This window comes from Drosophila suzukii, chromosome X (genome assembly GCF_043229965.1).
Source record: "Drosophila suzukii chromosome X, CBGP_Dsuzu_IsoJpt1.0, whole genome shotgun sequence".
In the NCBI taxonomy this organism is placed as follows: domain Eukaryota; kingdom Metazoa; phylum Arthropoda; class Insecta; order Diptera; family Drosophilidae; genus Drosophila; species Drosophila suzukii.
In genome coordinates, this window is record NC_092084.1 from 25609318 (window position 1) to 25621143 (window position 11826).

The 11826-nt window shown below is 49.8% G+C and overlaps 3 protein-coding genes across 3 annotated transcripts; 1 reads left to right on the forward strand and 2 right to left on the reverse strand.

Moving 5' to 3' along the window:
* Window positions 1–942: 942 nt before the first annotated feature.
* On the reverse strand, window positions 943–4847 carry LOC108004850 (C-mannosyltransferase dpy-19 homolog). Its single transcript, XM_017067932.4, has 7 exons — window positions 4648–4847; window positions 4250–4511; window positions 3847–4168; window positions 2352–3791; window positions 2098–2291; window positions 1864–1989; window positions 943–1702 (listed from the first exon to the last, which is right to left on the reverse strand). Exons 1-7 carry the CDS (start codon window positions 4691–4693, stop codon window positions 1498–1500), a joined length of 2595 nt encoding a protein of 864 aa, XP_016923421.2. The 5' UTR covers window positions 4694–4847; the 3' UTR covers window positions 943–1497.
* Window positions 4848–5585: 738 nt separating this feature from the next.
* fu (STKc_STK36 domain-containing protein fused) lies at window positions 5586–9433 on the forward strand. Its single transcript, XM_017067933.4, has 4 exons — window positions 5586–5785; window positions 5856–7219; window positions 7281–7855; window positions 7916–9433. Exons 1-4 carry the CDS (start codon window positions 5675–5677, stop codon window positions 8275–8277), a joined length of 2412 nt encoding a protein of 803 aa, XP_016923422.2. The 5' UTR covers window positions 5586–5674; the 3' UTR covers window positions 8278–9433.
* Window positions 8310–11280, reverse strand: LOC108004852 (hatching enzyme 1.2). Its single transcript, XM_017067934.4, has 4 exons — window positions 10915–11280; window positions 9987–10160; window positions 9490–9926; window positions 8310–8489 (listed from the first exon to the last, which is right to left on the reverse strand). Exons 1-4 carry the CDS (start codon window positions 11123–11125, stop codon window positions 8310–8312), a joined length of 1002 nt encoding a protein of 333 aa, XP_016923423.1. The 5' UTR covers window positions 11126–11280.
* Window positions 11281–11826: the final 546 nt, after the last annotated feature.

The following is an 11826-nucleotide window of genomic DNA, read 5'->3' on the forward strand; positions in this document are numbered from 1 at the left end:
TGCGATATTTACCCCCCTTATTCGAAAATAGCTGAGGAGAAATTAAAATGTAGACCTGCTGGAATAGCATGGACCGAAAATGAAGCCAAAGTTCACAGAGCTATGGATTCGTCTGATCCCCTATTATCTAGTTTTTGCTCAACAAAAACCAACCGGATGCCTCTGCCAGCAGAGGTTGTAGATCTTTTGGATTCGCCAATCATATCCCCAGGCACAGAAGACACAGATGAAGAAAATTGTAACGATGATGTAAGTGACACTTTTGAAATAGAATTAGAGGAAGAGGTACCAGACGATATTGAATACTTAAAAACAAGGAAAAAATAAAAAGAGTAAGTTAAAATTGTTGAGTTATTAAAAAAAATTAATCGAATTTTTTTTCAGTGTTCTTCAAATGTAACAATGGATCCCAAATATGTTACCGGTTTTTTTCTATAATGTAACACCAAATAGGATTAAAATTATAATTTATAATAATTACTTATTTTAAAATGTATTTTTAACCACTGTGCGGTGGACAAATTAAAAAAAAAACAAAAACCAAAATTTTGTTTAAGTTTAAATAATACACCAAAAAAAGTTTCGAGTCAATATCTTCAAAACTAGAGTTTATGCACCAAAAACGGTTTTTTTGCCCATAGTGCAATGTACAAAGGATTTTTCATACAATGTAATTTTTAGTGAAATAGCACCAATTTTTTAAACCTCCAAAAAAGCCATTTATTTTGGTAAATGATTAAAACACAAGTACTATGCCACGATGAATTATAAAAAAAATCTTTCATATTTTACAAAAATGCGTTATAGAATTCGGGCTTCTCTTTTGGAATCGAGTAAATTCCAGTTCCAAACGAACTGTTAGTTTAAAAAAAAATAAATAATGCAATTATTAAATAAGGGAGAATACCAAAAAAGTTTCAAATTAAACATAAAACCTCTTCCTATTGTTTCAACTTTATCGTTTTATTTCACTTATTGCCTGGCAAATGCGCTTTGCCTGTTCTTAGGTCTGGGATCGTGGATTTCGGGGGCACTTCATCCACTCTCTTCTCTGACCAAACGTCATATACACATGTACTACGTAAATGTAAAAAGCTTAGCTTAAACTTAACGAAAGTATTTAGAGTTTAGAGTCGGTCCGTACGGCTAGATTAACTTATTCGAATGCGAGGGGCGCGGGGAATGATCCAAACGAGGTCTGAACGCAACGGCGCTGAGCGGACAGAAACGAGTCAAGCTGCTAAATGCATCCAGTTTACTATCTAGCGGAAGAGGCCTCCTTCTATCTGCAGGCGGAACGGAACGCGGAAGGGGGAGGCGAAGGGGCAACGAGGAGTGGGAGGCTCGGTCTTGCCCGCGAGCAAGCCGCAGCAATACTAAACGTAATCATAATACACACACATCGTAAAATGCTAATCCCTAGTCACACAGCTCACGCAGCTACGTACAACACAACACAGTCGACTCCCCATCCCACCATCCCGCCTCCGACTACTCCTATATGGACATCTCGGGCATCTTGTTGTGCTTGAGGTTGATCTGGACGCTCTGCGAGAACATCTTGATGATGCCGTAGTGGTCGTTGGCGTACACTTTCAGGAAGCTGGGCACATTCTTGTGGAGCAGCTCGTGGCAAAACTGCGGGTACTTCTGGTACGCCGGCTGCTTGTCATCCCAAATGGACAGCAGGTCGCAATCGTCGCTGCAATGCGAAGGTAAAAGTGTTCATTAGCAAGATCTCTTTGGTTCTGACTATCAAGATAAGAGTTCAGATTCAAGAACTCTTTGGTTCAGACTAATTAACTGGCCCGCCATTCGCTTCGAGTGTCCGTCTCGAGGGCTTGGTCTGCTTCGTTTACTCACCGCACTTCGTTGGTGCACTCGTCCAGCGATATGATCAAGTACTGGATCTTCAGCTGAGCGCACTGGTTATAGATATCCGACGACTGCTGGCGACTGTAGACCGAGTACACGTGCTCCGTGCGGTCCCTGTAAAGGCGAAATATTCCGTTCATGAATGGGCATGGTTGCCAAAGAGAGCGGGACAGCGGGCAGGACTGGCTGATAAGCTATCTCGCTCTTATTGGGACTACTCACGCCATCTGACGCATCTCGAGGTGCGCATGGTTGACTATGGGTCGCTTGGTGGTGAGGTGCACGGTGCCAATGATCTCCACGGGACCGGCAAAGACAGCATCCCGTTCCGTGTTCAGCTTGATCCACTCGAGCATGCTGTCCAGGTCGTCGCCGCTCTGGGTGTAGCGCGTGGGGAAGTACTCCTCCCGAATGTTCTGGGCGGGAGTGGGGAATCACAATTATACCAGAGCCAAATAGAGCTAAGTCCAACTTACCACCATGCCCGGATCAAACATGCTGAGCAGGAAGACGGCCAGAGAGACCGACCAGAAGATGTTGCGCTGGCGGTGGTACCACACCTTGGAGCAGACAGTGGGCGCAATGACGCAGCCCTGCGTGAAGCTGAGGAAGAAGAGTTTGCGCACGGCGAGTCCGATTACGGTGAAGACTAGCATTTGAAGGAAGCTGTACATGTAGTGCAGGTTGAGGATTTGCGCGTTGGCCGTGGGCACCACGGAGCTGCGCCTGGAGGAGCTGCGCTTCGTGCGTCGTTTGCCGGTGGAGGTGCAGCCAGCGGAAGGCTCTCCCTCCTCTTGGCCGGGGGACTTGGACGGCAGCGTTTCAGTGGGATCTGTCGCGGACTCTGGTTCGGCTTCTGGGCTGCCTGACTCCTGCTCCTCTTCCTCCTCCTCTTCCTGCGGTTCCGGGCGCTTATCCCCCTCGGTTGGCAGGCTAGTCCCGTCTCCAGGTGCCTCTTTGGTTCCCTGAGCACGTTCCTTCCGCTGCTTGTCGCTGTTGCGGTGAATCTGCGCCCGCAGCCGCCGGATGTCCTGCATGAAGTCGTCGCGAGCGGGCGGTTGCTCCTTACGCAGGCGGGCCTGGGCGCGTTTGTAGCGCTCGTAGTCGTGGTCGCAGCTCTCGAGCAAACGGAAGCACTGCTGCAACTGCTGCTCCGTCTGACGGTTGGACATGTCGCCCATGGAGACGCGGTGCTCCTCGAGGAAGTCCTCCAGCACGTAGTTGCGAGCTCGCTCGCGCTGCTCCTCACTGGCGGCGGTGGCCGGGGCGCCGCTCTTGCGCCAGCGGCGGAAGAACATGGCCAGCATGACCACGCCGTACATGCAGTATGGTTTCACGATCATCGTCTTGACCAGCTGCCACAGTTCCGACCAGGCGATGCGCTCGTACAGAGGGTTGCAGGCGGAGAGTTGGGCCACGAAGCCCACGTTGACCTGCAGAGCCCAATGGGCCCACAGATCACAGTAGTGCGTGTGAGCGCCATCCGGCACACTAACCACGCCCGCACGGCTAAGCAGTTCCAACAGCTTGGTCTGCATGCTGCTGGCGAAGAGCTGCGCCAGCAGGATGAACTTAAGCGAGAAGTAGTCGCCCTGCAGCGGATCGTGGGCGTGTCCCAGCCGCCGGCTCCGCACCTGGCGCAGTTGTCGCACCACGGTTATCAGGAATAGTGACAGCGAGACGCTCAGCTGCCAGGTGAAGAGCAGCTGGCTGTTGCCGTGCGACATCACAAAGGCCAGCGCGTGGCCCAGCAGGTGTGACAGCGAATAGTCCAGCGCGAAGGCGTTGGCCAGACCTGTGGGCAGGGCGCTTACGTTCCAGGACGTCATCACGATCAGGATCTGGGTGGTGAAGATGAAGGTGGAGAACTGCCAGGACAGCAGGGCGCAGGCGGTGAACAGCGACATGGCGAAGATCTGCAAAAGGCAAGGCTGTTACCCAATGGTCCTCGTTCGCAAACTACTCGATTACCATGAAGAGGCGCGAGGTATGCCGCTGTCGATGTATGATCCTCCCGATGCAGATGCATAGGTAGAACATCTGCAGGAAGATGAACGGGAAGGCAAAGTTCTCCCGCGCCAGGGGCCGCTCGTAGATCTTGGCCACGAAGCTGTGAAACATCAGGTAGGAGATCACGCCGTATATGCCGCCGAACACGTTCTCGCTGAGCAGCGTCCCGTACAGATAGAGGACCAGCAGGGTCACCCCACCCATGAGCCACACGAACTCCAGGTAGAACTGCATGGGCTGCACCATGGGATTGAAGCCGGAGCGCACCACGTGGAAAAAGTAACTTTGGAGGGATAGAATAATGGAGTAGCTGCGTTAGGTGCCTGGATGTGGGGAGAACATCGCCTCCGGATGCCACACTTACGCCGTGACCAACTCCGGCAGCACGTAGAAGCGCTGCAGCACATTAACGCTGTTCGGATACTCGATGTCCGTGACGTTCTTCAGTTGCTCGTAGCCGTGCCAGAAGTCCGGGCCGTCGGCCAGCCGCTTGTAGAAGGCGTAGTACAGCGCATCCTCACGCCGCAGGAGCGCCTCCCGCTCCAGCTGGTTGAGCTGCTGGATGTTGGTGCGCGTCTCGAAGATCACGCGCACATGCTGCACGTACAGGAAGAAGAAGCCGGAGCCTGGACAGGGGATCGGAGCGGGAGGATTGCAATTGGAAGTCGGTCAATGTCAATGTGGGCCCTGATTAACCCGGGTTGCCCCAGGAGGCGGATGAGGCGTGGCAGGGCCATCTGCCGGTACTGGCACTCCACTCACCGATTAGCGCGTGCGACAGGATCACGTACAGATTGGGCTCGCGCATCGTGCTGCGGTTGCGGGTGTCGTCTCACTGGGTGGCTGTGCTCAGAGTAGCAATCATTCTCTATTTCACAACAATTACTATTACTCTTTTTCACAATAAAAAACAGACTCCGATCAGCTGTTTTCGGCAGTCCCCGTGCAGTGTAACCGTTCCGTGCCGCCGATGAATTACCGACTCGGTCAAATTTTTATACCCACTAAAATTTTCCGGGAATCCCTAAACTGTTGAATTGTTGAAAACTCAACAGAAGATTTCAGCGATTGAGAGCACGGCCCTTAATGCTTCCAGTTGAATTATCAAGCCACTGTGTTTGGTTGAAAATATTTTCGGAGGTAAAAACATGTCTAAAATTATATTTAATTTACTTTCCAATTTGATTTTAAACTAAACAATGCGTGGTCATTACAAAAAGTTACAGTTGTCATGGTTTTTTAAATTTAATAAGGGGGAAATACATGTTTTCTGCAATTCTGTAGCTTTGATGTTGTAGCATTACTGAAATTTTTGAAAATGGAGTTTGTATGGAGCAGCTGAGCAAAATCTAACTTTTTAGCAACGCAATGGTTTAGGGAACACCCAATATATTTATTTATTAAATATTGACGTATTTTCATTATTTACCTTCAAAAAATTTAAGTGTATAAACTTTTAAGGACATCCTCAGTTCCATGAATTTGAAAAGCTTACAGATACAATAATATTTAATAATAATAAATACATAAACGATGGAATTGTCCTTCTTCCATAAAGGAATCTGTGAAATACTTTTGCCACAGATCTTGTTTTCCCATCTTTCAGTTGTTGTCTACAACAAATGTCCCTATTTGATCCATCTAGTATTTTCATATCCTTAAATACTGAAGCATATTTTCCCAGCACAGCACAGTGGTATTTCCAGAGGCAGCAGGCTACGGTCTTACCAATCTACCCAGATTACTTCTCCAGAGGAAAATCAAAACCCAAATAAAGCACGAAATCACCATGAACCGCTACGCGGTAAGCTCGCTGGTGGGGCAGGGATCCTTCGGGTGCGTGTACAAGGCGACACGCAAGGAGGACAGCAAGGTGGTGGCCGTCAAAGTGATCTCCAAGGTGAGTGGTGGTGGGCGGGCAGCGGAAGCGCAAGAGCAACAAGTACACCGAGTCCTTTTACCGTCTGCAGCGCGGAAGAGCCACCAAGGAGCTGAAGAACTTGCGCAGGGAGTGCGACATCCAGGCCCGGCTGAAGCATCCGCACGTCATCGAGATGATAGAGTCCTTCGAGTCGAAGACGGACCTCTTCGTGGTCACCGAGTTCGCCCTGATGGACCTGCACCGCTACCTGTCCTACAACGGGGCCATGGGCGAGGAGCCGGCGCGCCGGGTGACCGGGCACCTGGTGTCGGCGCTGTACTACTTGCACTCGAACCGCATCCTTCACCGGGACCTCAAGCCGCAGAACGTACTGCTCGACAAGAATATGCACGCCAAGCTCTGCGACTTCGGACTGGCCCGCAACATGACCATGGGCACCCACGTCCTGACCTCCATCAAGGGAACACCCTTATATATGGCCCCCGAGCTGCTGGCGGAGCAGCCGTACGACCACCATGCGGACATGTGGTCCCTGGGCTGCATCGCCTACGAGAGCATGGCTGGGCAGCCGCCGTTCTGCGCCAGCTCCATCCTAACCCTGGTCAAGATGATCAAGCACGAGGACGTCAAATGGCCGAGCACGCTCACCAGCGAGTGCCGCTCCTTCCTGCAAGGCCTGCTCGAGAAGGACCCCGGCATGCGCATATCCTGGACGCAACTGTTGTGCCATCCCTTCGTCGAGGGCCGCATCTTCATCGCCGATCTGCAGGCGGAGGCGGCCAAGGAGTCGCCCTTCACAAATCCCGCGGCCAAGGTGAAGCTGGCCCAGCCCTCCAACCAGGAGGCATGTGATCTTGACGAAGCCCTGGCCGCTTTGAACTTCGGTGAGGCGCGACAGGAGAACCTTAGCACCTCACGCGACAGCATCAACGCCATTGCGCCCAGCGATGTGGAGCAACTCGAGACAGATGCTGAGGACAACATGCAACGCGTAGTTGTTCCGTTTGCGGAACTATCCTTCAGAGATCTGTCCGGTGTGCGGGCAATGCCGGTGGTCCACCAGCCGCTCGTCAACTCGCACACCTGCTTCGTTAGTGGCAACTCGAACATGATACTCAATCACATGAACGACAACTTCGACTTTCAGGCCTCTCTGCGGGGCGTGGTTGCCAAGCCGAAAGTCGTTCCGGCCGTGCGACAGTCACGAAGCAAGGATCTAGAGAAGCGTAAGCTAAGCCAAAACCTGGATAACTTCTCAGTGCGCTTGGGTCAAAGCGTCGATACTGAGGCGCAACGTAAGGCCACGGAGGTTCTCACCCAGGAGAAACTTACCCAAGAGAAGAAGCCCCCTGCTCCGTCGAATGCACAAACAAATCCACAACCCCCGCAGCAACAGCCACAGCAATTGAAACACTCGATGCATTCCACCAACGAGGAGAAGCTGAGCAGCGAGTGAGTGGCCACATCATCATTTAATTTGCATTGCACTTACTGTCCTGTTTTCCCTTTACAGCAATACTCCGCCCTGCCTGCTGCCGGGATGGGACAGTTGCGATGAGTCTCAAAGTCCTCCCATCGAAAACGATGAGTGGCTAGCCTTCCTAAACCGTTCAGTGCAAGAGCTGCTTGACGGCGAACTGGACTCACTGAAGCAGCATAACCTGGTCAGTATTATTGTGGCGCCGCTGCGCAACTCCAAGGCCATTCCTCGGGTGCTCAAGAGCGTGGCCCAGCTACTGTCGCTGCCCTTTGTGCTGGTGGATCCTGTGCTGCTCGTCGATCTCGAGCTAATTCGTAACGTGTATGTGGACGTCAAACTGGTTCCCAACCTAATGTACGCCTGCAAGCTGCTCCTGTCGCACAAGCAGCTTTCTGACTCCGCCGCCTCCGCCCCACTCACAGTGGGCTCCCTCAGCCGGACGCTGCGAAGCATCCCGGAACTTACTATCGAGGAGCTGGAGACGGCCTGCAGTCTGTACGAGCTGGTTTGCCACTTAGTGCATCTACAGCAGCAGTTCCTCACCCAGTTCTGCGATGCCGTGGCCATTCTGGCTGCAAGCGACCTTTTCCTGAATTTCCTCACCCACGGTAAGGATGGCATTCTCTGTACTGTACTGTAGTTCGTCAACCATTCCTGTTCTCCCGCAGACTTCAGACACTCAGGCTCTGACTCCGCTTCTGTGCGCCTGGCTGGCTGTATGTTGGCCTTAATGGGTTGTGTGCTGCGCGAACTGCCGGAAAACGCAGAACTGGTGGAGCGGATCGTCTTTAACCCGCGGCTAAACTTCGCCTCGCTTCTGCAAAGTCGTCACCACTTGTTGCGGCAACGCTCATGCCAGCTGCTGCGCCTCCTGGCCCGCTTTAGTCTGCGCGGAGTGCAGCGTATTTGGAACGCAGAGCTGCGATTCGCGCTACAGCAGCTATCCGAGCATCACTCGTACCCGGCTCTCCGTGGGGAGGCCGCCCAAACCCTCGACGAGATCAGCCACTTCACTTTTTTCGTCACCTAGCCGGCACTTTCCTTTATTGGCCCCAGGCGTCTCTATCCGAGCAGATCCTGAATGTTGCCCTGGAAGTAGTCGAGCAGCTCGTCGATGTAGTTCCCGAAGCGATCGAAGTTGAGGAGGTAGTCCTCGCTGCAGTCCTGTTCGTACATCTCGTTTAGCTTGGACACATCCTTGTCGGAGAGGCCGCGTCTCTGGCCGAGCGAGGCGTACGGATCCTGAAGCGAAGGAGCGGAATGAGCGGTACGATGCAATTTCATCATAAATCGAGAATCATCAAGGAACCTAAAGAACTTCGAATTTATTCTTTCCTCAACTGAAACTGCAATAACTACTGAATCTCCATTCCCTTTAAAGAACTCTCTGAACCTATTGAATATAGTAGTTTCAGTAAGTCATCTTATATGTCTGGTTAAAGCACCTTTATAATTTCCTTTAAAATACATCCAACAAAACATGGAATTACTCTGCTTCATTTACACAATTTTCTTCATGTGTACTTATACGTGATGTGGCCAAGTATAAATATAGGAATTTAACGAAACTGATTATACTTAAATCATTAATTAGGTCAAATCTCACTCTATTAATTCGTTTCTCGAATGCATATATTACTGTTGAATTAAATGTAAGATGAACTACGAATTCTTTCATTCTCAATAATATATTTATGTTTCCTACTTTGTTAAGGATTACGATTATCTAAGATGGATTGTTAGAACTATAATTTGACATTAAAAATATAAAAATGTTACAGTATTCTTGTTAAAATAAGTGTTAGTCGCCTATATAGGGAAATTTACTGAATGTCTATGCAATTTGTCCAATAATGTGAAGAATTTTTAATGAATGGTATAATGAATATCCCTTAAAATGTTAATCATAAGCACAACTACTCAATTATATAGATGTATGTTCTACGAAGCATATGTTGTATCCTATATTGCAACTGACTTGGAATCCCTTTGGAATTGCCAACATGTTTTAGTAACCTTGTTAAAATAAGGATTAGAAGATAATTCGCCTATAATAGGCAAACTCACTGAATGTCTATGTAATTTGTCCAACAATGTGAAGTATTTTGATCGAATGGTATGATGAATATTTCTTAAAATGTTGCTGATAAGCAAAAATACTCAATTACATGGATATATACCACAAAGATGTTGTATCCTATTTTGCAACTGACTTGGGATCCCTTTGGGATTGCCTACTCACCAAAGGTTCGATGGTGGCCTTGCCGTTCTTACTGAACGCCCGGGAGCTGTAGTGCATGACGCTCTGGTAGTCGTACTCCACCCCGAAGTTGGTGATGTGGGTGCGGGCATACTTGTTGAAGTTGTGCGCGTGCCCGTCGAGGATGTTCTCCCAATTGATCTTGACGTACTCGTCCCGCTCCGTGGCGCTCTGCTGGTGGTAGAAGCCGAGTGCGTGCAGCAGCTCGTGCACCACCACGCCATGGGTGACGCACTTGGGCGTGTTCAAGTTGAGCACCTGGCCACCGGAGCGCCTTCCGACGCTCGACCAGCAGCCCGAGTAGTTGCCCTTGATGAGAATCCAGTGCTTGTCACCCTGTTCGTACGGCCGAAAGCGGATGCAGGTGCGGTCGTGGTACTCCTTGAAGGCCTTCAGGATCACCATGGTCTGGTTGGCGGCTGTTCGGATGGAGAGTTCGGTCGGATTACTTTTGCAGCTGGCTGGCGGCGAATACTCACTGAAGTCTTGGGGATCTATGTAGAAGGGCACGGCGGCTTCTGGCCAGGTGAGGCGCTCGTTGAGCAGCCCGTTCCTCAGCAGCTCGCGGTGCAGCATGATGTCTCCCTCGAAGAGGCCGCAGTGCTCCCAGATGTTTGTCTCGCTGTCCTCCGTCCAGAAGTTGAAGGCGGGACCTGAAAGTAGCGGGTGTTGAGTGTCATTCCTGGCTAAGTTAAGAGGTTGCTCTCAGTAGGGTGACTCACTAAATTATGTGAAGTACCTTTTTAGTTCAAGATGGGAGCTCGAGAATTCTTCAGAACCAACATAAAGTTTTTTAGTCTACTTTATTTTTATATATACCTAAGTGCTATGATGTTTTGTAGTGCTTAAATACGGGTTAAAAGATTTCTCTCAGTAGGGTGACTCATTAAGTTACTTGTTTACCTCAAGATAGGCTCTTTAACATTATAAAAATGTTACATTTCTTTAATAAATATAAATAAAATTCTTTAGTACCAACATAAAGTCCTTGAATCTACTTTATTTATACTTTTATATACTTAAGTGACATAGCATACTATTGTACTTAAATAATTAAAACTATACGAACCACCGAAATTTGATTTGGAATCATGCTGATATGGTATATTTAACCATTTTAAAAATACTGTTTCATATTAATATAAAAAAAATGAGATTGGAGTTACCTGTCACTATCTTTGTAGTGTGTGTTTTAGTAATTATAACTAAACGAACCACCGAAATTGGAGTTGGGATCATGCCGGTAAGGTAAATTCTATCTTTTTAAAAACACTACGTTTTATTTTGAACATAAAAGAGAACCTCTTGCGTAGTTTACTTTATTTGGGGATAACTTTTCCATATTTCTTCACTGACATCGGGATATGGAACTTTTAAAATTTCGGGACACCTTGGGTGGGTACCTACTGTTGTGCCGGCGCAGCATCTGCATGTTGGCGCCCCACCTCGGAGTGGGCGGCACCGCGGGCTGTCCACGAAGAAGCACCCTCCTCGTGGCTAGTGGCTCCGTCTCCGCCTCCGTCTCCTTCTCCTGCTCCGCCTCCAGAGCGGCGCCCAGGGCCAAGGCCGCCAGCCAAAAGCAAATCAGACCGGGAACGATGAGCGCGCTCCTCGGCATTGTGGGGGTAAAAGAAACGTTGGCCAAGTCGCGTCTGGGCTTTTATATGGGACTTCGTAATGGGACTGCGTAATGGGGCGGGGCAATGGCAGTGCGACGGTTCCACAATTCCAATTGAAAGTACGAGTGAGTACCGACTGGCGACCGAGGGCGACTGACGCCCACGCCGCCGGATTTCGGTTTTCGGTCGTCGGATTTCGGATTTCGGATTTATGCATAACATAACGGACTTATTGGCTCTCTCTTTCGGCGCGCATTCAAATTCCCCCGCCTCGGCTTTTACGGCTTTTGATTCCAAATTTAACTGGGATACTGGGTTATCAGGGGGAACGGTTGCGCACCGCGCATATGAAAATAGCGCAGTCACTTCCAGTCGCTTCCCTTCCTGTCCAGACTTGGTCCTATCTCAAGACTCGATCGCGATCTCGGTTTCAATCTCGATCTCACGTCCGCACAGAGAGGTACATATACCTCCATGGAGACCACAGAGACGCAGTGGAAAGCCGGGAGTTCTTTGACCCCCATTCGGCCATCGATTGATGGGCAATGACAGTTGGCATCTGCTCGTGTCTGCCGGCATCTGTTTGAGGCAAAAGTGAACGCTGGCATCGGCTGGCATCGCGCATCTTCTCCCTTTCTCTGACCCAGACCCGGATGGGCCGCCAGTTGAGTGGGTCACTGCAGTCCAAGTGGGTCGCGCA

Bases quoted from the DNA above. Each gene is read 5' to 3' on its own strand.
- LOC108004850 (XM_017067932.4), bottom strand. From the start codon at position 4,693: ATGCGCGAGCCCAATCTGTACGTGATCCTGTCGCACGCGCTAATCG. The intron at 4,512-4,647 runs GTGAGTGGAGTG...TCCCCTGTCCAG, and splicing joins CCTGTCGCACGCGCTAATCG to GCTCCGGCTTCTTCTTCCTG. The intron at 3,792-3,846 runs GTAATCGAGTAG...TGCCTTTTGCAG, and splicing joins ATACCTCGCGCCTCTTCATG to ATCTTCGCCATGTCGCTGTT.
- fu (XM_017067933.4), top strand. From the start codon at position 5,675: ATGAACCGCTACGCGGTAAGCTCGCTGGTGGGGCAGGGATCCTTCGGG. The intron at 5,786-5,855 runs GTGAGTGGTGGT...TACCGTCTGCAG, and splicing joins CCGTCAAAGTGATCTCCAAG to CGCGGAAGAGCCACCAAGGA. The intron at 7,220-7,280 runs GTGAGTGGCCAC...TTCCCTTTACAG, and splicing joins GAGGAGAAGCTGAGCAGCGA to CAATACTCCGCCCTGCCTGC.
- LOC108004852 (XM_017067934.4), bottom strand. From the start codon at position 11,125: ATGCCGAGGAGCGCGCTCATCGTTCCCGGTCTGATTTGCTTTTGGCTG. The intron at 10,161-10,914 runs GTAGGTACCCAC...CGCTACTTTCAG, and splicing joins GATGCTGCGCCGGCACAACA to GTCCCGCCTTCAACTTCTGG. The intron at 8,490-9,489 runs GTGAGTAGGCAA...CCTTCGCTTCAG, and splicing joins AGGCCACCATCGAACCTTTG to GATCCGTACGCCTCGCTCGG.